At 35.9% G+C, this 23,231-nt stretch overlaps 1 protein-coding gene across 8 annotated transcripts in view; it reads right to left on the bottom strand.

The window, feature by feature from the left end:
* INPP4B (inositol polyphosphate-4-phosphatase type II B) overlaps positions 1-23,231 on the bottom strand; it is a 279,334-nt gene that overhangs the window by 88,188 nt on the left and 167,915 nt on the right. For all 8 annotated transcript variants that reach the window (XR_013774362.1, XM_079306680.1, XM_079306678.1 and 5 more), the window contains 5 exons: positions 22,908-22,958; positions 19,535-19,614; positions 11,736-11,847; positions 9,675-9,747; positions 3,895-4,042 (listed from right to left, as the gene is read on the bottom strand). Coding sequence is in view for 7 of the 8 variants with exons in the window: in XM_079306680.1 (XP_079162806.1) it covers positions 3,895-4,042; positions 9,675-9,747; positions 11,736-11,847; positions 19,535-19,614; positions 22,908-22,958 (464 nt within the window). In the remaining variant the exon portion in view is untranslated. The remainder of the gene's footprint in view (positions 1-3,894; positions 4,043-9,674; positions 9,748-11,735; positions 11,848-19,534; positions 19,615-22,907; positions 22,959-23,231) is intronic.

Here is a 23,231-nt window from a genome sequence, read left to right as displayed (position 1 = left end):
GAGCATGATCATTTGGGGTTAATTGCATGATTTGCATTTAATAGCAGAGGATCAGACAATTGCAGTCTTGAATTCAGTAATATTTAGAATTACATCTGTGAAATTTACACTTTTATCCTAAATGATATTTTAGTAACTAGCAGTAGTGCCTAGAATTATTTCAGGGTTTTTTTTTGTTTGGTTATTTTTCAATTTTGTTTCACCAGAACACAGTGGAATCAGCTTAAGACAATATTTCTTCAGTTCTATTCCATGAGCAAAACCATTTTACTTTCACAGTTTACATTTAAAACTTTATTTCCTTATTTCAGCTTGGAGTCATACATATAGCAGGATCAATCACGTTATTAATTGAACAATTACTCAACCATTCTAACAATTCTTAGGTTTCTGCTTTCCCTTTCCTCTCAATTTATTAATCAGAATGCTCTCAATATAGAAGGCAAGAATAGAATATAGAATGTATAGAATTGTATAGATTCAGCACTGCTGAACTCCAGGTAATGTATGTCACAAGAAAATCAGGTGATGTTCCTCTGTTCCAATGCAGTACAACTTTAAACATCCAAAATAAAACTAAAATCCAGAAAATTGTACTTAAGTCACTGATGAAAGCTCCCCCTTGAGACTTTCACAGAGGCCATATCTTCCAAAATTGGTTGTGAACAGTGAAATCAAGAGGAGATAAAATTATGCAGTGTTCATTCATTGCAGTATTTTATCCTTTAGTTTATAAATTAACAGGGTTTAAAACTGATCTTGTCTGATGAGGACAAATCTCTAAATACTATTTACAAAGTCAAGCTATACTTATGTTTATACACTTTTATTCCTTTATGCAGCAACTGATGGAGAGCAAGAAGAGAAAGGTCTCACATCCTTTTTGATGCATGATGAGGTAAATACTGCATTCATCTGTATTTGAGCTACATTTTACAGACAGTTTTGGGAACTTTTTAAGTGGTGAAAACAAAGTACTTACAAGAAACAAATGCTGTAAAAATCCTTAAGTGGATAAGCATAGTACCAATGTCTCTCTGAATGTGGTTGGTTCAAATATCTTCAAAAGTCATGGTAAGTTTACCCAAAATCACTTCTCTTAAATGCTGTCACCTCTTACCAACATTTTTGCTATGTCACTGCTCAAAAAGAAGCCCAGTAAATACCAACATCCAAATGTCCAAAGAACCAAAGCCTACTCCTAACACATGGCATGTCATTAGCCTGGGGCTCCATTTCTCCATAGAGGTTGTGTAATAAGGGGAAGTAGAAAAAAAAAGGTGTTTTTCAGACAGTCTGAATGTTGTCATTGTTATGAAAAAAATGAAGTACAGACTGCATAGATTTGCACCAAAAAAAAAGCCTAGTGTTGATGGGACAGGACAGTAATTTCTGATGAAGGTCAATCAACTTTCTGAAAAATTATTATAAGCTATGACTTTTTTTATAATCATTAGGTTCAAAGAACCACTTGGCTAATCTTGCATGACACATGTAAAATATCTGGACCAGATTTGTGTAAAGAAATATTAAAAACAGCAGAAAGGACTCATTGGAACACCTCAAGGAGGAAACACAAATAATTTCGTAATAAAAAACAGCAAGGCAGACTGTATGACCCTTACCAGAGCAATAAACATTACCATACAGCTCCTACTAAAATTTCTTCCAGGGAGGTTTGAAGGATAAAATCATTAATTCAAGCATTTCTTTGAAAACATTATTTCATGTTGAAATCTGAAGTTAAATACCCTTAGAGGTTACACATTTCAAAGCATCATGTAGGTAACTGAAAGAGTTTGGTTAACAATGAACACTGGAGTTTTATCAAGAGATAAACAATCTTAAGACCTGTGAGAAAAGGGAATTTAAACTACAATTTATAATGAATGCTGAATAGGATTAACACTTACTTGCATATTTTTATAGGTAATTGCTTCAGACCTGACTATATTGAAGCCACAATAAAAATAAAATTAAACAGGCTGAGTATGATAAGAAGAGGCTTGTGAGACAAAAATATTTATCCTTTTATAGTAACTGGGGGAAAAAGACACAGAGAAGAATACTTCAGAATAGAATAGCCTGAAGATGGTGCAGTGTATGTTTTGTGTGAGCTCAACACCTAATATAGCAGCATCCTCCTCACACATTTTATTAGATTACAAGTGTAAGGACTCCACAAGAACACACATCTTCACAATTATTTTGAAAAGGAAAGCCCAGACAAAGCTGAAGCTCCAACCCACACATTCATATGATGATAGATGACACAGATGCCCCTATTCCCACCATCTGCTACTATTCTAGTGTTGTTGCTCCTTTCAGTGAGTCTTGTATCCTCTCCCAGACTATATCAATCACTTTGTCTCTCCTTTTTTCACACCCACACTTTCAACTAGGCTTGAACAGCTCAACCACACTGGCAATCAAGAAATTCAGAAACATTTATCTCAATCTTTGTGCAACTTCTGTTTCTTTCTCAAGTCTTTTTTTTTGTTTTGGTGAGGAGAAAACCTCACCATGGTGATTTTTTTTTACTAAGAGTTTATCCAGGAAGGTGAATTCTATAATATGAAATAACAACAAGGGCTATTACTTGCATTATGCCTTTAGAGAGAATAACACAGTAGTAGTAAAAGTGGTTAAAGTTATCCTCTAACATTTAAAAGGCATTTACCCGTGGGGCAAATGAAAATATGGGAAGTGCATGAACTGTGAGAGTCAGCATAATCTATTTTTATTGCTTACTGAAAAAAAACCCTTGCACATAAGTATTCTCAAACAAGATGAGGCCATAAATGCCTAAACACAGTACTAAATGAATAAAGTATTATAACAATTCATAGGATTTTTATAACCCATCATCACCATGCATAAGTATGTATCAGTCCACTGACTTTATTAAAATCAAGATTCCAGTCTCCCACATGCTGTTCTATTGGCATAAAAACATCATACAGAAGCAACAGTTGGGGTGAATAAAAAAAAAAAGCTCCATATTGCAGAACAAACAACCTCTGTAAACCACAACAGGAAGGAATTGCCTGAAAATTCACAGGATGGCTCTGGGATACAACACTAGGTCACAGCATTACTCAGACATGAGACCAGATGTGTCCATCTGTGTGTGAAGCAACTTTCATGAAGGAGGAGGCAATGTCTTCCACATCATCCATTATCATTGGGAAAAAAAGGTATTGTCTCTGGGTAGCCCTGGACTACTTAAAATACTACTTAAATATTTTATCAGCACAGCTTATAAGGATTCAAGGACAGGCAGCCATTTTAATCACTGCAATGGGAAATTTGAAGTACAAAGGATTTTGGGAGACCTGTGTTCCCTATTCTTTTTCTCCAGGCCATACAATTTGTAAAGATTCTCAGATATCTTCCCTGGTTACAAGGTCAATCATGAACTAGAGTTTCAAACAAACATTACTTTGGTATCCTTTTCTCATGCCAACTAATTTAGATTAGCTAGAGGAATGCCATTTTTATCCTCATTGCCCCTTTATTCACTACAAACTTGTCATTTTCCACTGCACAGTGTTTGTCTATGCCATTAAGTCTACCCAGACACAGAGCCAAGCACACACAATGACAATTGTTCACACCCCTGTCATTTGCTGACTCTTTATGAAATGTTAACATACCAGAATATTTATATTGTTAACTAAATGTTGGCCTTCACAGATTGAAAGTCATGACCACACTTTAGCACAGTTCATTGATCAGAACTTATGATGTCAGTGGAGTCCTAAAAATTCTGAGCAGTCAATTCTGCTATTCAGTTACAACTGTGAATTCTTAGCAGCCAGAAAGTGTCCATTTCATACTTCATATTTTTTAGCTCATCATTTGCATGACTTACTACTGCTGCTTCTTCCTTACCTTCTCATATCCTCCTTTATGTGCAGATTTATTAGTTCTTTAGGAACATGGAAAGAGAGGGTAGTCTCAGCCATCTGTTCCCTGATCCTCATCCACTTGTTGTCAGAAGTAGGGAATCTGTATAACTTACAGACTGGGTTTCTTAACACTGCAAAGAGGAAAAAAAAAAAAAAAATCATTGCTTTACTGTGGTTATATGACTCTGAAAATTTATGACAATAACCTGCAAAAAAGAGTATAGTATTTTCCCCCTTGCTTACAAAATTAATTTTAGAACCATTAAAATTCTACTAAAAACATTTAGGTTTTATTTCATTTTTATACCAGCATGTGGAGGAGAAAGAATTACTAGTACATAAATAAATCACATTTTACCAGCAGATCAGGTTACCTCTGAATTTAGTCTTCAGAGTAGTGAGAATGCAGATTAGACTCTCTTCTCCTATATTTAAGCTCAAGTTAGGAAAAACAGAATGCACAAATGAACAATGAACTCAGAGTCACCACCATTGCAGGTGGTAACCTGCTAGAACCATTCACAATTCTAATAAATTGCACAGGACAGAGTTCAGCTGCATCTTCCCCTTGACATGAACACACAAGTCATTAGCACAAATAGAATGTGTGCTTCTGCATTAAAGGAAACTTGACCTTTGACCATATGAGAGTTACCTTGATCATGGATGTGGTCAAGACATACAGAGAAATAAATATAACAGCCCTGTCAATGTATTACACACACTGTTTTCAGATCACTATTGCAACATGACATAAAATAATCACATTTCTTGGTATTTTGGAAGATAATGCTTAAAACTCATTGTTTTTCTATTTTACAGTTTTCACACATTGGCTACATTTCCATTCAGATCTTACAATTATGTTTATAATAAAGGTGTGCAATTTCTACTCTCTCCTTCCCATCTGTTTTTTTGTGGTTTTTTTTGCCCTGCTCCCTTTTCCCAGCAAGAATAAATAGGGGGAAAAAAACTGAGGAAGAAAAAGTTCTGTTTGACTAAGCTTACTTGGAGCTAACTGATTGTCATTTAGCACACATATCCACAGCATCCTAACTCAGAATGACTTTGGACAGCCTTCCAAATCCTCCACTGGTACCTTTCTGTCAGTCTCCTGGAAAAGCTGCCTTCCAGCAGGCTCCCATTGATCTGCTGCTGAGTGGCCTATAACTCAGAGGAATGCATTCCCCATGTGTGTGAGCTGTGGGGAAACTGCTGCTGTCACAGTGACAGCTGCTAACAGACATTTCAATTCACAACTCCCTGACACCATTAATGTTTATGCAGGCTGATTTATAGAGAATGAAATATAAAAGGTACATAAACTGGCTTGTCTAGCTCAGCAATCAGGTTTGTCAACAGAAACCCTTTAGGAAAGGCCTAAAAGAAGACCAGAGATTTAGATATTCTGATAATAAACCCATTACTGGTAACTCAAAGAAAGGAGCAATGTTTAAGTTGTTTTCTGCTCTGTATTCCCATCACTCTGAGATCTTTCATCACCAGCCTTTGACAAAAAACTGGAAGCCTTTTTAGAGTCATTTTGCCTTTTGTTATTAGTGATTTTACTTTCAAAAACTAAATTATGACTTGGTCTTATGAAATAAGACAAAGAGATGCTTGAAATCTCTGACATGAAAAATAGCAGTTTTTCTTTACTACTAGTACCCAAAATATCTCAATGTTCAAACATTTTCCCACACACTTTTAGAGTTTAAGGACCCTCACAATGCAGATTTAACTACAGAAAAAAAGCATCTCCAAGTCCTGTGTGCCTGTGATCAACTTTCACAAGTGTTCAGGCTTTATTATCCAATTTGGTTAAAACAGGCAGCAATGCATAGTTCCTATTTTCCTTTTCTTTTGCTGAGATTCCTGCAATCAATGAAATCAGCCTCATCAATAAAATTAACAGCATCTGTAAATTCACAAAGCTGATACGTGGCACCAATCATCTCCCACTAACAAGGGAGGGAATGCAAATTTTCAAAAGTCAGGGAGAGCTCAGGAGACTAAGAACTAATTCAGGCCTGACCTTAAACAGAAAACTGCCAACCAGATGATAATTTTGGGCTGGATTTGGTTTTTTTTCAATTGTGCCCCTGATGAGTAGGGAACAGGCTGGTACATATGACTGGGGCATTTAAATGATGATGCCCCAAACACAAAATACTCTTTTCTTTATTTTTCTTTTTTATATCTACTTACTAAGGAGTTTATCAAACGATTTTTTTTTTCGCAAGAACAGCCCTGAAATTCACACTCAGAATATATTACACTGAAATATACACATTAATCTGTGAGACTACTAATGCAAATATGTAGCTGAAAAATCTCTTTCCTCCCATCTCCTCTCTGTCACCATCACCACCACAATGAAAAAACAAATCCCAAAAAAACCCTCAGGACTGGAGCAAGGGACAAAGAAAGCTGAAATATGGATCCAAAGTTGTGACTTTTATTGTTGCTAGAATTATTCAACTCCTCCCTGGGTACTACCTGAATTTTCAGGACTGAATTTTCACATAGGGATTACCTCAAATGTGTTGTAAGTTTTTTTTTTAAATGGTCATATCAGATTTCCATGAAATAGGAAGATAATTTCATTTACAAACTCAGGAAAAAAGCCTGTGAATTTTTCCCAAAGAACCCAAATAATTCCAATATGCAATATTGCTAAAGCTTAAGATGATCAATATAAGCTGCATAGTACTTGATGTTTCCCTTATAAACAGAACTACTAAAGGAATACTATTCCATAAAAATCTCAGAATTTGTTGCCTATCAACAATAATTAATTTCTAACTATAACAAGTTGTCTAGAACAGAATTCTAGAAGGCATGTAAAAGCATCCAAATAGTAAGAATGGCAAGATTAGATTTGGCCTTTATAAAAATTAATTAAAATGTGTGGAAGTTTCATAAACATAATCCTTCCTGTACTTAGACAGTGAGCATGACAGGCATTAAAAAAACCAAAATCCACATGGCTTGCAGTGGTTAAAAAAGAGAAAAGCCAATTTTAAAAGCTTTTCCCTATACATCAAGCCAACAGCCAATGCCATATATTTACCCATCCATATTTTTGGAAATTCTCATTTGTAAATATGAAGACCTCTGTGCTTTTTATTCCATGCAATATCTTTCACATTGCTTCTCCTGAAACTAGAATAAAAAATAATAAAAGATTGAATACTCTGGTTTTATTTCCATTCCCTATTCAACATAGATCAAAGCATATCTCTGCCATGTATTAATTTACTAACAGTGTTTCTATTTATATCTTTCTTGCATAGGTATATGCTGTGTATATTACCTCAGGAACAATAATTACAGCTCTCTTAATTTTGCCTAATTTCAATTACTTTTATTCTCTTTTCTATTTAGAATGCAATTTGTTTACATGCAAACAACTGGCAAACTCTCCAGCATTATAAATAAATAACTGAATTTTGAGGAGTAAATTCAGTCTCTTGGGGTATAGATGGAATAGTGATAAGGCTCTGAAATACACTGCTCATTCCCACTCACTCAATAAGCATCTCATAACTCACTGGAGGGCTGAGAGTTCCCTATCATAAGATTTAAATTTCAGAACAATGCCAGTGTGCTTCTATGCCTACAGGCTTAAGGATTCACAGAGGGGCATTTTTTTCAGTTCCATCATTTTGAAGGCCTGATAAACAACAAGAAACAGAAAGTTCCAGAAAGCCTTACAACAGTATACACATGTAGTAAATATGTAAGTATTTGGAATGCACAGTGCTCTGGGGACAGTTCTGTATGAACACAGGGAAAGCAGTGCTGATGTTATCCAGTTTCCTGACACTTCTGCACAGGTACCCATATGAGAAATCCAGCCTGTCTCCAGGCAACACAGAGAGCCTTAACCCACAGGAAGCCCAGGCATGCTGGGCTAGAAATCTGAAGGGCTGGGGGAAAAGGCTGCCAGTATAAAAGGAGAGAACATTTTCTAAGAAAGGAAATTGGGAATCCAATGAAAAGAGTGGCACTGACAAAACTTGGAATCAGTGTCTGGTGTCAGCAGGAAAGTGGAGGTGATGTTGGGTGAGAAGAGAAAGTCACAAGTACAGGAAACAGACTGAAAAGTAATTATTTATCAGAACAAACTTCCTGTGAGTGCAAACTCTTTCCAATATCCTGCATGCTGTCATTTCTTGCATATGCACCTGCAGCCCTGCTCTTTCCCCTTAATTATTTAAAAAAAACCAACCTGGAAACCCAAAACAGACAGAAAAAAAGCTCTCCATGGTATATTTGACTTTATAAGCCCCACTAGTGTTGGGTGAAGTTTGATTTTATATTGTGTTTGTATTGAGAATAATAAATGTGAAAACACTGTCTAGATACACTATAGAAACATCTGTAAATATTCCTGACAAATTGACCTAGACTTCAATCTTCCTAAAACTGACATCTACACCTTGGAAGTTCCAACAAAATACATTCATAGCCTACAGCATTTTCCCATACAAAAGAACTCAACAAAAAGCCCCAACCAAACCCACACAACAGAGGCAATGAATAGGAGAAAAAAAAGTCAACCATGAATCAATATCATTCTCTGAACAGAAATGTCATTTCTTCAAGTCCCACTAATCTGGATGACACACAGAATCAGAATCAAAGAACTGAGTTAGACCAAATCCTTCAGCTGGCTCTGCATCTCATCTCCAAGAAAAGCCATAAATAGATACCTAGACATGCAAGATACGCTCCCTGCCTCCAGCCATTTCCAGGTCAGGAATTTCAGGAGCCAGATGTAGTTTCTGTACATTCAGTAATTCTCAATTAACATCTTTTTCACTTTGATTAGATGAAAATAAATAGTTCTGTAGAAGAAACTTTTCTGTTTCTCATCTAGTCTCAACAACTCACAGAAAAGTATTACAGCATTTATAAAAGATGCATTTATAAAAGAACTTCATTTTTGGAAGTTTTTTGGGCTTCCTTCAGACTGCAAAGCTGATTCAAAAAGTCTGCCCTATCAGAGAATTCAGATGAAAAAGTTTCAGTAAAGGTTTTAAAAGGTTATAAAACTTCAGTAACATTCCTCCTCAACTGTTTGCAGAGAACACAGAATTCTTGACAGTGCTGTGGTTTCAGATGACCCATATAACTTATTTGTGACATTGTTACTGCAGAGTAATGGAGATTCATAAACTTGGCCTAATAAAAGTTTTATGGCACAGCATATCAGCATGTAATATTTCTCAGCATAATGAAAGAGAAATAGATCTAGTTTAACACCATGCACTCAAGTCCAGAGCTGACCTAGAATTGAGAATACCTTGCTAACAGCTCCCTTCATTGTAGGACAGATGGTTTCCAGATCAAACTGAAACTGCCCCTTCATCAGCTATGAGAAATTGATTGTCCTGGATATTCACTTACAAATAATGCACAATTATTTAACAGAATATCATGCAATGACATGACACAAACTTAGGATGTTAATTCCATGCCCATGGAAGTCACTGACAGACTTGAAAATCATTGAACAGTAAAGATGTGGGAGATGGAGATTTCAGTTCTGCTTCAGAAAGCATAATTGGCACATATTTCTTCAAATTTCTCAGTAAAATGATAATGTCAAATATGTATAAAACACTAAAAGAGTGAACTTAAACATCTGTGCAGCATTTGAAGAGACATTTACGAGCTCTGCCACAAATCTCAGTGGTTTCTTCAGGACCTGACAGCTTTGCAAGAGCCATTTCTTACAGATGTTGGAGTTCTTACCTGCATTTAAGGAGGGCAGGTTGTCTTTCCCACTTATGCCTTCAGTGGCTGTACACTCACGAACCAATGCACACTGCAAAAGAAATACAACCACAAATGTGACACATTAGGGGGTCTGAAATAAATCCATGGCAGATTATAAAAGGCAGGCTGTAAACCATCACTGATAATATAAACTTTCCAAGGCTTAATTATAATTTAAATTTTAATCTTTATATTTCTGTTCCAAGATAATGTAACATAATCAGAATTGTAGCCAAGAAAATGACAAACTATGATCAGCTGTTCCATAATAGAACAGATTTTTTTCTAACCAGTATAATATCAGAAATATTGAGAGATTAATAGTTCACCTTAATAAATAAATTTTACTATAAGAATAAGGCACTTTAGTTTAAAACAATTTTTGACAAGTTTTGTGCTTTCAAAGAGGTTTCTTTAGGTAAAGCAGTTTTCACATACACAGTGCAAGAAAACACTTCATTAATTTTTAAACAAGGGAAAAGTAGGAAGCACAAAAAAGTCTTTAAAATGCACTCACACTTTGTGATTGAAGTAATTTGTCATACAAGTGAACCGGAATATTGTTTTGATAAGATTAGTGCATTAAAGTATAAAAAGTTCATGGAAAAATCAGTGTACACCTATTTTAAATGTAGTGTGACATATTTTTAATGCTCCTTCTACTCCTACCAGTAAACAAATGGAGTCTCTAAAGGTGACAGGGAGTTCTGCTCCCAGGGCTTCCCCAGTTCCTGGAAGCTCAGTGGAGAACTTAGGCAGAGAGCAACACAATGTACTGTCTACCAGGTGAGACCTGAAAATTAATTTAACCATCACCTTCGTCTTCCATGAGATATTCCTGCACATAATTTGTCTAAAAGTGAACAAACCCAGTGCAAAACTTATTTATTTTATATTAATTCAATAACTCACAATTGCATCCTCACTATCAACATGTAAACCAAGACAGTGCTGCAACTGATTTGTACAAACCAATAGGTCCTTTAAAAACTACAGAAAATGCATCTGTCATGAGTCTGGTCTACTCTTTGCAAGTATTAAAAACCCCTAGAAAGATGCTATTAAAGCCTTCTGTCTCCCCCAGGCCAGACACAGCTCATTAATTACATCTCAAATAATTGCAAGGAGTCTTGTTCCACATTTTGAAGTGGAAGAAAAGCAAAATAAAAGAGAAGGCTGTAAAAACAGCTTATGTTGCCTATATTGTGCAAGTCTTACAGTTCAGAATCAGAAGATTTCACAGCATTTGTTGGCTTTTTGGAGCTGGTCCCACTCACTGACTGTTTTAAAAAGGCACTGAAGTCCTTTCAGATAAGTGGTGAAAAAAAAGCTTAAAATCTACCCTGAGAATTTGACCCAAAAGCAGACTGGTTTGGCTAAGAAGAAAAGATATTGGAAATAATGTCCTTTTCTCAAAAATTAATCTTATATGCTACTTAAAAAAATAAATTAAAAAAAAAAAAAAAAAGCTGCATTCCTAGCAATATTTTTTTTAATGAAGAACAGAATACACTACAGTGTTATCAAGTAAACCATGATATTAGAGCTGCAAAAAGTGTGTGCTCCCATGAAATGCAGATGAACCTGCCTCTCTCCAAGGAAATTCACCTCTTCTTTAGTTTTCCTGCCATTCTTCCCAGCTTTTCAGCATTGTGGGCACAGACTGCACATAAAAACCACCATGAACAGGACTTCAAGGGCAGAAAGCAGAGCAGCTATCCAAGGGAAAAGGAAACTGTACTTATGGCATCTCTCTGGACAGATTTTCATCACAAGTGACCAAACACATTCAGTTGAGAAAAAATAAACTTTTTTTTTTTTTTTTTTTCAAGAAGGAAAGGTGCTAGGAAACTCAGATTAGACTATTACTCTGTACTTTTCATGAGCTGTTATTTTTTTTCTTCAGTTGAGGGAGATGGGTGTACTTAATCCAGAAATTTCATTTTGATTCCTTAAAAAAATTTGGTAATTATTATTTTAGACATCTGGTACAACTGATCATTCTAATTAACTTTGTGCAATAAACTGGGTTTCTACCTTTTGATCCTGGGTATCTGCTGTGATGTGGTCTGTTTCCCCCTCCTCTAGTTCTCCCATCTTCACAAGATTGACTTCAATAGTACCAACTGTCTTTCCACCATCAGATGTTCTGGGGAAAGAAAACAAAACAAAAAAAAACAAAACCCATGAAACTGGGTCACTTGCAGAATCAAATTCTTTCAATTAAAATATTGTCATTCACTATTTAGTCCCCTCTTCATTCTGTAAAGCTGCAGTCACCTGTACTGAATTGGTTATTTGCCATCACAAACCAAATTTTGAAAATGAGGCAACTTCTTCAGGACAATGAAAATTTCCACCACAAAACTGAGGATGGGTAAGTGTAATAAATGGTGCATGAATCGATGAACACTGCTGAGTTTCCATTCTAGACCTTATTCTGTCTGTGGACCATTGGATAAAGGGCTGTAACACTGCATCAATATTCCACTCAGGATCTCAAATCCCACTGCACATGGCTTTGTTTCCTAACAATCTGCAAAGAAAGCACATACTCAGTGTATTAATAAAACCCTGCAAAACCAAAACAAAACTAATCTGAAATCACTTTTCCTATTCTAATCCCTCCACACTGTAATTATTCATAATTCATTCCATTTCTTGAACTATATGGGAACAGTAGTACAGTTCCAGGTGAATTCATTTATGATCATCTCCACAAATACTTTACTTCCAATAAATAAAAAATAATTCAGATGTATATCATCAAGAAAAAAATACCATTGACTATATTTTGGAAGAGACAAGAGTTTAAACTCCAGAAAGATTCCAAATGTGTTTCATCTTCCACTGGCAGCACATCAAGGTTAATGGCACAGTCTATCCCCCCTGGCTTATTCTGAACAGCTGGACTTTTTGAAAGGAAGGAAAGAAGAGTAACTGATTATTTCATAATAATGAGGAAAGGGTAACAAAAGGCACCAAGCAAAAATAGGCAAAAGGAAATGATGAAAATAAGTTCAGCAGAACTATGAAAGCACAGTGAGGAAGGATAATAAAAAGTAGTGTTTGGTGCAATACTGTGTATTATCTGAGCAGTGAAAATGAAGAGTGATGAATTGTGGAAAAAAGACATAGAAAAGTTCAAAGTTATAAAATCATAAAATCACAGAATTATTGAATATGCTGAGTTGGAAGGGACCATTGTGATCACTAAGTCCAACACCTATGGTAGAATCTCAAAAAATAGTCACCCCCAAACTTTCAAATTAAATAATTATTTTGGTTGCAAACCATTAGGCTTTAATATGCACTCAGTAGAACACATTCATCTTGCAACTATACAAATCTGATCTTCTATAAAACCTTGCAAAATAAACATAATTTCTTAATATTTTACATGTGTAAAGCTTCATTTGCTCTGAGCCAAATTAATTACTTACAATAAAGAAACAATTAAAAGCTAACTAGTTCCAGACAGCTTTGCAATTGAAGAAGCCTGTATTAATTAACAAAGTATCCAGAAGAAAAGTAATAAGGGTTCTGTGTCCAAATGGTGCTTATGAGCAGAAATACATAATTTTGAAATGCATGAGAACAACTTGAGGACCTTCCGAATGAAGAACTTTCCCCTGAGCTGCTACAGCCTCATGGTTTGACTTAAATCCTTTTCTCCTTCCAGTGTCAAACCAGCACCCAAACCAGGCTGTGTCAGCAAATGGAGTACACCCTTCCCTAGCAGAAAGAGAGTACATCAGATGTCAGCAAATCACATAAATCTTTAAAAGCCAAAGTGTGTGGTTATAAGACTGAAAGCTTTCCAACAGCTTAAGGTGTTCTGATCAAAGAGTGAAGTGAATAAACTGATTTACTGTTGATCCAGTAAAATAAAATGGAACTGCTATCTACACTTTCCCAGTCCTTGAATCTTGTTCCTTAGAATGTTAAATACTCTCCTGCAGTTATTAGGAGCTTGGCCCCTGTATGACAGTGAGGACTGCATTGCTTGCCTGCATCAGGAGCAATGTGTATTTTGTATGGGTTTCAAACAGTGATTGATCTCATTTCACTTTTACATCTTTTTTAAATTATTATTGTCTTATCAAAATCACTCCTGCTCTGGTCTAATACATATGTAATATTAATCTGAAACATGCATTCCCTGCAAGAGAAGTAATGCAACACAATAAAACTAAACAGTGGGACTTGTTGCATTGTAGTTGCACTTCTCTCTCCAGTTCTTATCTTCCCACATAGCAATATGAAAACACAGTTTAATAAAAAAAGCCAACAACAACAAAACCAACAAATCCCCAAACCAAAGTTTTCTTTGAATGCTATAGGCATATAAATCAACAAAGAGCTCTATAAATGCCCAGGGCACAACTGCTGTGAGCACTGTCAGACTCTGATTTTAAAACACCAGCAGCACATGACAGTCTGCAAGTAGACATGCCACACATTTCAAACTTTCCAGCAATATCATGAGATCAACATTTCACTTTAAAGAAAATTTAAAAAGAGAAATAGAAGTAATGCAATGAGAAAAACTGGAACAAGTTAATGATCATACTTTATTGGATAAAAATCTGTATAAATTTACTTTTCACTAACAGTATTGAGCACACACACTCATCCATGTACACACCTCTGCCTTCAGAGATGTGAGAAGAATCTCACACATACACACTGTTCAACAGAGCATCAGAGAAATTATTAGTTGGTTTTGGATACTTCACAATGCATTAGGATGGAATTAGGTTATCTGCTGTAATTTAATAAAGCTGAGAAGGACACTCTGCACCCACATGGTGCAGTGAAGATGGTCCCTGCATCAAATTGCTCCTAGTCATAAGAAAGGGAGCAATTGTATATAGCAAGTGTATATATACATACTCTTGTGTGTATATATATATAAATTGTATAAACAAGTGTATATATATGCACTATATCCCCCATATATGCATCTTGACAATCTGCAAGGGTGAGTTGGGATGGGAGATACTGCAAAAGAATAAAATCAGTGTCAATATAGGAAGACCATACATGGCACAAAATCCAGCTGGTTTATGAAGCTGGGAAATTGCTGATACTTTTTAGCACCCTGGATAAGTAGCAGCAATCATCTGATACTTGTTGACAGAGCACCTGCATTTGAAATACATTTCTCTGCAATCCCAAGTCCTTAAGGATCCCCAGGTCAGTATCAGTCCCCTCAAATGTGAGGGAAGGAGAGAAACTCCATGAGCAGCAGGAATTTGTTCCCACCTTATACTTCTGGCCATAAAATGTTGACCAAAGCATCCAGAGAGGAAGAATGTAACAAATGAATGATGGAAAAGTGAGTGGGCTAGATGGGCTGAGAACAGCAGACATTTGCCTCCAATGCTGATCTCATCAAGTCTCATCACTACATGTTAAATATGCAAAATTAGGCCTGCTAATTGGTTCCCATGGCCATACACCTTCCTTAAAAAAAAATTCAATAGCACAAAGGGAAAAAGGAACCAGACTTCATGTTTGCATGGCTGTGTTAATCATAAAAGACAAAGTGACTGCCTGAAAAGCAAACTGCATGACTGAGTCTAGCAGGCAGCCCCTTTCACCAGTGCATAACACACAATAAATCCAATTAGCACAGGGTAACCTACAGATTGCCATAAAATAATTTCTCCATTGGTACAATGTATTTTGATATATCCAAGCACAAAAGTATTGTATTTACACAAAAATATTTATCTGTGAATTCACAGTGATGCCTATTACAATAATCAATACTACTTTTAAACAAGTCCACTGTAAATAATATTCTGTTGCATTCTAAGGTAAATCAAGTTTTGCAATGCTCAGTTCCTTCTGTTTTCATTATTTCATTGTACAGTTGATTAAGTTTCATGTCAGAACAAGTTTCACCTCAACTGTATTGGAGATTTGCCTAGCTTATAAAGTCAAGCTATTGTTCACCAGCTTCCTGAGGTGGATGACAACATGAAGCAGCCAAAAAACAACTTCAACAAATTGTAGAGAGATGTCTATTGAATTTTAATAGGGAAAAACAGCTAAATATATAATATTTTACAGTCATCATTTGCTAGGGAAGTTATGCTAAGTACATGAATGACTGCAGAAATTACTGTCCTGCTTCCCCATTCTCTCTAGTTAGTTAAACTTTGTTAATATTACTACTACCAAAGTGCTGTTACATGTTTTCTGGTCCACTGAACCACAAACTGTTAGGAGGGAGGGAAATTAAGAGGACTTTCTTTCCAAAAATATCTAAGTGCTTCTCCTTTCTTTAAAGAAAGTTCAGTCCTGCCCATGATTAATGAAAAGATAACTAAAATTAGACAGGCTGGACTAATACTGTCCAAGAGCTTAAGCACTGACACATGCTGAGAAGTCTGTGCAGTACTGGACTGACTCCCAGATAACCTGTATAATCCATGCACTCCATCCTGGCTCCTGCTTGTTTAGCTCCACTGCTACAGAATTCCTGCTCACAGAGGCCAGAGAATCTGAGTGGCATTGGCACCACCCAGTTTCACACTGATGAACCCTAATTACACTTCTGTCAGTCTCTTGACAGAAGCATGTCAGACAGATGCACCTTATTTTTGCAGAGAACAGAGAGCAGAATATCACTTTATATTATCTTTTATGTATCACTAAGTATTAATATCACTAAATATTATCTTTTTCCTTCTTCTTACATGCAACTAAGTGGAAATCATATCAAAATTGCCCAAGCTAAAGAGGCCTTTCTTGGAAATAGGCAAACTATCACCACAGGGAAAGAGGCTAATGGAAGTACTGATTGCTAACTCTGCAAAAAGCCACAGAGCTCAACTAAGAAAAAATTAAAAAATCAAACAAAATATCAAGATATTATGCTGCTTTTAACAAAATGGCATGGCAAAAGCTCCTCTAAACCAAACTTAAAAAATAAATCAACTAAAACAAACAAGATCAGCTTTGATGACTATATTAGCAGCCAGTATACCTAGATTTCATTTAGAAAGAAAAAATATGTATGATTTTATTTTTTAATTGGACAACCTATATCATATAGTCAATCTTAAGAAGTATTCACCTACTGAAAAATACTTTTTTTTTTTCATTCAACAGCCCATTTTATGCCATTTATCATCACAACTGTATGAGAAAGTTGGAAGCAAGTGTCATTGCATTATTATTGCAAAATGAAACAGGCAAGTCTATAGAAAGCACCTCTCTTTTCATAAATTCCATATTGGAAACTTCAATCCCAAAACTCTAATAACTAAATTCCTCTGCCAATATTTGTGGTGTTCACTGAAGTAATTCTAACCTAATTGAACTCTTTGTGTTTTGATGATTAGCTACAGATCTATCAGAAACACTCAGCCACCAGTTTAGGGAACCTTTATGGAGAAGAAAGGACAATCAAAATAAAAATTTATTTTGCAGAGGTTTTGTACTTGTGTCCCTAATCACTATAAAAGTACAATGGCAGGAAAATGGAAAAATAGAGCATGGTGTGTCAACAGTAAGAAATTGTAGACACATGCCAGCTCTCCACAAAATAGCAGAAAAATACAAGAATCTTCATTGAAAACACTTTTATATTGTTACATTACACCTCAGAAGGACAATGGAAATTAATAATAACTTTAAAAAAAAAAAAAAAAGGAAAACAAAAAGATAACAGTTAAAAATTAACCAGATTCTATTATTACACCAATCTATACAGGGCATACCACAGACCTATTTCCAGGTCCCTAAATCTCTAAATCTGGCAAAGGAGTTTCTCAATCACAGGCACTCTCTGATAAACTATCCAAAGAATATCAACAAGAATTAAACAGAATTTCATGCTCTGACAAGTCCCTTGGTATATCCTCTATCCTCCTGAGAGGTACTAATACCTCAGGGTGATTAGAGGAAAGCAAGCTTAAATTAGCAGACTGGTCTGTTAAATTGCCATGGAAGAAATGTGGATAATTTCTACTGACTTTCTGCTGCTGAATAGTCATAATCAGAAAACAATCCCACTTTTGAAAGGTTAGGATCTTGTTTCTTAAAAAAAACCTGACTAAACCCTACCATTTAATGTATATGCAAATTAATTTAATTGGCATATTTGCCTTCTAGCATTAGCTAAACAAAGAGGGCAACCACGATTAAAAATATTAATTAAAAGTAGATTTGTTAATCTATTTCTTATGAGTTTTCCACCTAAACTTTTTGATTACAAATTGTGTGGCTGAGATACTGAATACTCTGAAGCTGTCCTGAAGTTTTCCATTCTGTCAATTACTGTGCCACCTGTCGGAGGCAATCTTTCAGATCAAATTGTCAACATGTCAGTTAGGGAAGCAAAGTTTATCCCAAAGAATTAAAGAGAACTTGAATTCCTGTAAGAATAGATTCTTACAATCTCTAAGCTGGAATTCATTTACCTAGCCAACAATTCCCATAGGGAACAGTCAGTTCATATTTTATCTAATCAGAATTTTTTCTTAGACAAAGTTATCTTCTCATTAGGTGTGGCATTTTCTGTTTGAGAGAAATTAAAATCAAAGTATTTTGTTAACTCTGCCCTGTAAACTACACACTCATATACAATTGATATTGTTGAAATAGGAAGGCAGGTGCCAAAATACTTCAAGAAGCTTCTATTTCTAAAATAAATAAAAAAATCTCTGAATGGGTCATACTTTGCTCCTTAAACCAAATTAAGGTTGTGACTGTCTCCTAGTCACAGTTTCTTTCCTCCCAAAATATTTCCTGAATAGACTCATGGAGTTTGAGCAGCTGCTCCATGAAGCTTAACTGTACCTTGCCAGTAATCCCAAATAAGCCTCCATTGCACTTGCAGAAATCAGCTCAACAAAATCCCTGCACTATATAAAGTCCTATGAATTTATTTTGAAAATCACCACCTAAAAGGTTGTCCCTAACCTTCAAAAGGTTTTGATTCATATATTCATTTATCTTAAGCCATGCAAGACAGTATCAGGGGTGATAACTGGTTTTTTTTTTTCCTTTAGTGCAGAGCTTTAAGATGTATCTGTTCAGCCCAGCCCTAGGTTTTGAACATTGTCCCTGACCCTTCTGCAGCTCTGTACCTGTCACTGATTACAGTTGTATGTCATTTCAGTATATCTGCATGTAGCAATGAGTTTAGGAGACCACAAGCATCTTCACATGGGAGACACCTTCAATAACTAGGCCCACTTTCTTGAAACATGCCTAGTAAACAAACCAACCTGTACACTGCTAATTCTTTAAACCACACACACCAAACAAAACTGGGAATTTTATGCTCCTTTCTAAAGGATACTTTGAATGAATATTCCCTATGCCAAGTTCCCTACAATTCTTCCATGGGTTATGATGCTATAAAATTAACTTTCCTAATCTGGCACTTGGGAAGCTCCAGGTTATAGGGTTGACATTTAATTTTGGTGTTTCATTTTGAATTTGTGCATGGCAGAATTAGAAGCACTTCAAGATGACATTCAATACACCTGATGGAACATGGAGCTTACAACAGTCAAGCAGCAATCATGGAATTGTATAGGCTGGAAAAGACCTTCAAGAGCATTGAGTCCCACCATAAATCCAGCACTGCCAAGTCCACCATCAAACTATATTCCTCAGGGCCACATCTACATGTCTTACAAATACCCCCAGGGATGGTGACCCCCCCTGCTTCCCTGGGCAGCCTCTTGATAACTCCCAGATCCCTCAGCTGCTCCTCACCTGACCCTTGCCCATCTTTGTTGCCTTTCCTTGGATGAAAAATGCCAAGGGTTATTAACTCACCATGATTTACAACAGAGGGAAACACTTACCTGAGGGTAAGGGTCAACTGCTGCTCCTTTGACTTGACCAAATCTCCTACTCTAAAAGTTGCACAGCCCAGGAAACTTCGCTGCAAAACAAAGCAGAAAGAAAATATAACATATTAATTCATTTTTCTTATTTCTTTAGGTCTCACACTTGAAAATCTCTTTGGTACCTAGAAAAATACTGCATTTCAATATAACAGTTTGACACCGTACCCCCTAGAAATTTTTTTGTGCATCTGCAGCATGATTATCAGTAAATTGTTTAAAACTTGGTTTCATGGGCAGAAACCTTTCTGCTTTCCATTAAGAACAATCTAACCTGACAAAATAACAGGTTGCAACATGCACAGCCACAGGAAAATTTCCATTCAGTACAAGTACTTGCATTTTGCATCTATTTCTTTCTATTTTTCTAATTTATGGGTTACAAGAAGAGCTAAGTTTCCAGTGTTTTACCAAAGTTTTTCTTGTTATGATTTTTCCTCAAGCTGTTGTACTACCTTCCATGTATTCCAAATATGAATGTATTTGCTAGGAAGGTATTTCTAAATTGAGTTCAGCAAAAGTTTATTAATAGAAATGCTATATTTCTCTAGTTCTTGGTAAAGTTTTAAGTACTTTTTTCCTCTATTTCCATTGTAATGTGAACTCATTCACTGCATTAAAAGTGTAGAGAAATGTGGTAATGTAACTAAAATGCCTAAAGTTAAATTAAGCTACTCCACTATATATTCCATAAAAATCACCCTTTACACATTAAAAAAAAAAAAAAGATACCAAGAGGAAGAAGGATTAAATCTGCTTTTACACTTTGGTTATTTTTTAACCTCTGCTTATATCCTGCTCCATATTGCTGAAAACCCATTTTGTCAACTACAGCAGCAGTATCCTTGCCTTGGGAACAATGGGAAACTCACAGCCATCTTCTACTCATTTATCTTTCAAATATACAACACAATATCACTTGCTCTAAATAAACTATAATGAGATCGTGACACTATGTTTAATTTTTTGCAATAAAACAATAAGAAGGACACAAGGTTTGTTTTTATTACATAACACTAAGTGTACTGTTGGAATGGCAAATTAAAATTCCAGGCCAAATTATATACACTTTTGGATATACAAATTAAAGAATCAAGTCAGTCTGAGTCAACAGAGGCTGCCTACAGAGAGCAACTTTCCCTTTAGGGAAAAACAGAAAAGAATTTGTTGCTGCTGAGAAAAGCAACTCCCTCTGCTAAAAAAAAAAAAAAAAAAAAAATAAATAAATAAATAAATAAATATCCTTCAGCCTGCTTTCTTTCAGGAAAGCCAGCAGGATGTTGAGTGTTTGGATGCAAACAATAAAGCCCTACACTAAGATAAGTTTTCTTCCATATATAACATACAGTTCAAATAACAAAACTGAAATTAGGTAAGCACCACCACTAGTCTGCAGTTTGGTAAACTGAGTCATGAGGTATGGTCTGTTCCCATCAATGGCACAGGCTTACATTTACTAAGCAGCATGTAGGCAGCAAAAGAAAAAAAACACACAAGTTGGGAATCTAGAGAAGGCTGGAAAAACAGCCTGGATCTGGGAAGTGATGAACAGGAAGAAAGCAATAAAAAAAGGCCTGTAGGATATATATATAGAGAGAAAAATAACACAGCCACACAAGCAAAGATCATGGTTAGTTTGCAGTGCTGAAATGAAAGGTACTTCTACAAAAAAGACATCCAGGTGCTACACATGGTGATGCACAGCCTTGCTGGAGTGAACACACAGATGGGTCTGTCTTCCTTTAGATCAGTCAACATGACAGTGATTCTGCACTAAAACTCTGTGGGCACACATTTAGCCCAGATTACTTCTTCCAAGAGCATATCCTTCATTGCACAGCCCTGTGTCTCTATGGCAGCCTTTATTCTGGCATTTCATGACTTTTGAGTGCTTGTATTTGAAACCTGACCATTTAAAAAAGGGGAAGAGGGGTATTTGGAATGAAACTGATATCAGGTTTGGTCACCTGGAGCTTCTTTCTGCAGTAAAATAGAACTGTAAATATATGTAAGAATCCTAAGTCAGCATCCTCACATTTTCAAGAGAAAACTACACTGCTCTCTCATAAAGCCAAAGAACTTTGATCATTGCACCCAATAAACATGTCCAAGTGTCAGATCTACTTCTGCAGTGTCATGGAATTAAAAGTGAATGATTTTATCAACTTAAAACATTCTAGTTATTTCTCGGTTTGATATTTTTATACTTATTTAGAAAATGAAAATCCTTGCTTGACAACACAGAGCTATGTGCAAAATCAAATACAATTTAAAATAATCCCATGATCCAAATAAAGGGAATTATGCTAATGTGAAGGGGGTCTAATATCAAATTGGAGAATAGTTTTTCCATACTGATTTAGATACCAATAGGCCACCCTGGGGCCTGAACTGGCAGTCTACAAACCAATCTAAATTTGCCCACAAGACTTGGAAAGGCTTGAAAAGTAGGCATAAAACAGAATTGCTGCTGTAATGCTAATTGCAGAGTAAAGTTCCTTTGGAATTTTGCTAGTGCTGTAGCACAACAATAAATCTTAAGATATGTGCCTTGAGTGGTTTGATGGATAATCTCAGCTAGCCAAAGTGAAAAGTCTCTATAATAGCTATATGAAAAGTTAAAACACATTGATTATTTCACTAAGATCGAACTTGCTGCCAAGCTGCAGATTTTTCAAATACAAGCTGAAGTCCTGAAAACTATGCCAAGGAAGCCTTGGTAAAGCAGAAAAGTCAACACTTGAGGCTAAAAATTGAAACCCCCAGTTATCTTACATGTTTGCTGACACCTGCACCAGGTGGTCTTTGTTCTTTTTTTCAGCTCTATCACGACCAACCTTTTCCACCACCACCAGGTTTTCATATTGTCTGGGAGGCTTTAGCCCATCCAGACCCAAAAATTACTTCCCAATGTCTGTGTCAAACATAAAAATGAGTCCTCTGTATGCTGCCAGTTTAATTTCTGAAAACACCAACCAAAGGCAACTCCTGCTGCAGAAATACCCTGCACACAAAAACCACAAAGTGACAGCCCAGGGTCCTTGAGGCAATGCCATTCCAGACTCTCAATCTCATCCAGATTGCTTGTATGACATTAGAAAGTTTACAGCATTGTGTTTGTCTCAGGATAGCTTCAATTGTAAAAGATTTTCAAAAAAGATGGGAATGGGATTACATCAATCCATGAGACTATCAACTCCAGCCTTGATTATTTTATTCATTTAACCAAAAAATTTTGCTGTTAAAAAAGCTTGCTTGTTAAGCAGTGAGTGTCTGTGCCTGCTGATGAAAAGAAGAAAAAAAAAATAAATCAATGAAAATAATTGCTTACCCCAACATCTGCTCTTGGCTCCTTGTGATCAGGTAGGACACTGGTGCGGACCTGAGAGAAGAGAGGGGAAAAAAGGCAAGAAATCATTACATTTTTTGTTGTTACTTTCTAAATAGGATGAAGGAAGTGCTTGTGCCTTTTCATACTTTTGAAATTTTGGAGATAAATTTAAATGGAGCTATATATGTTTATACAATTTATAACAACTAGTAATTTAAGCACAATATTTGCTGATTTCTGTGAAGAAAGTCTCTTATCATTGCCCTTTTATCATTCTGAACTTTCCTGAGTCTCTAAAGGGAGAAAAACTGTGTCCAGTAGTTC

This window comes from Erithacus rubecula (assembly GCF_903797595.1).
Source record: "Erithacus rubecula genome assembly, chromosome: 5".
NCBI lineage: Eukaryota > Metazoa > Chordata > Aves > Passeriformes > Muscicapidae > Erithacus > Erithacus rubecula.
This window is presented reverse-complemented; position numbering and strand designations above follow the sequence as displayed.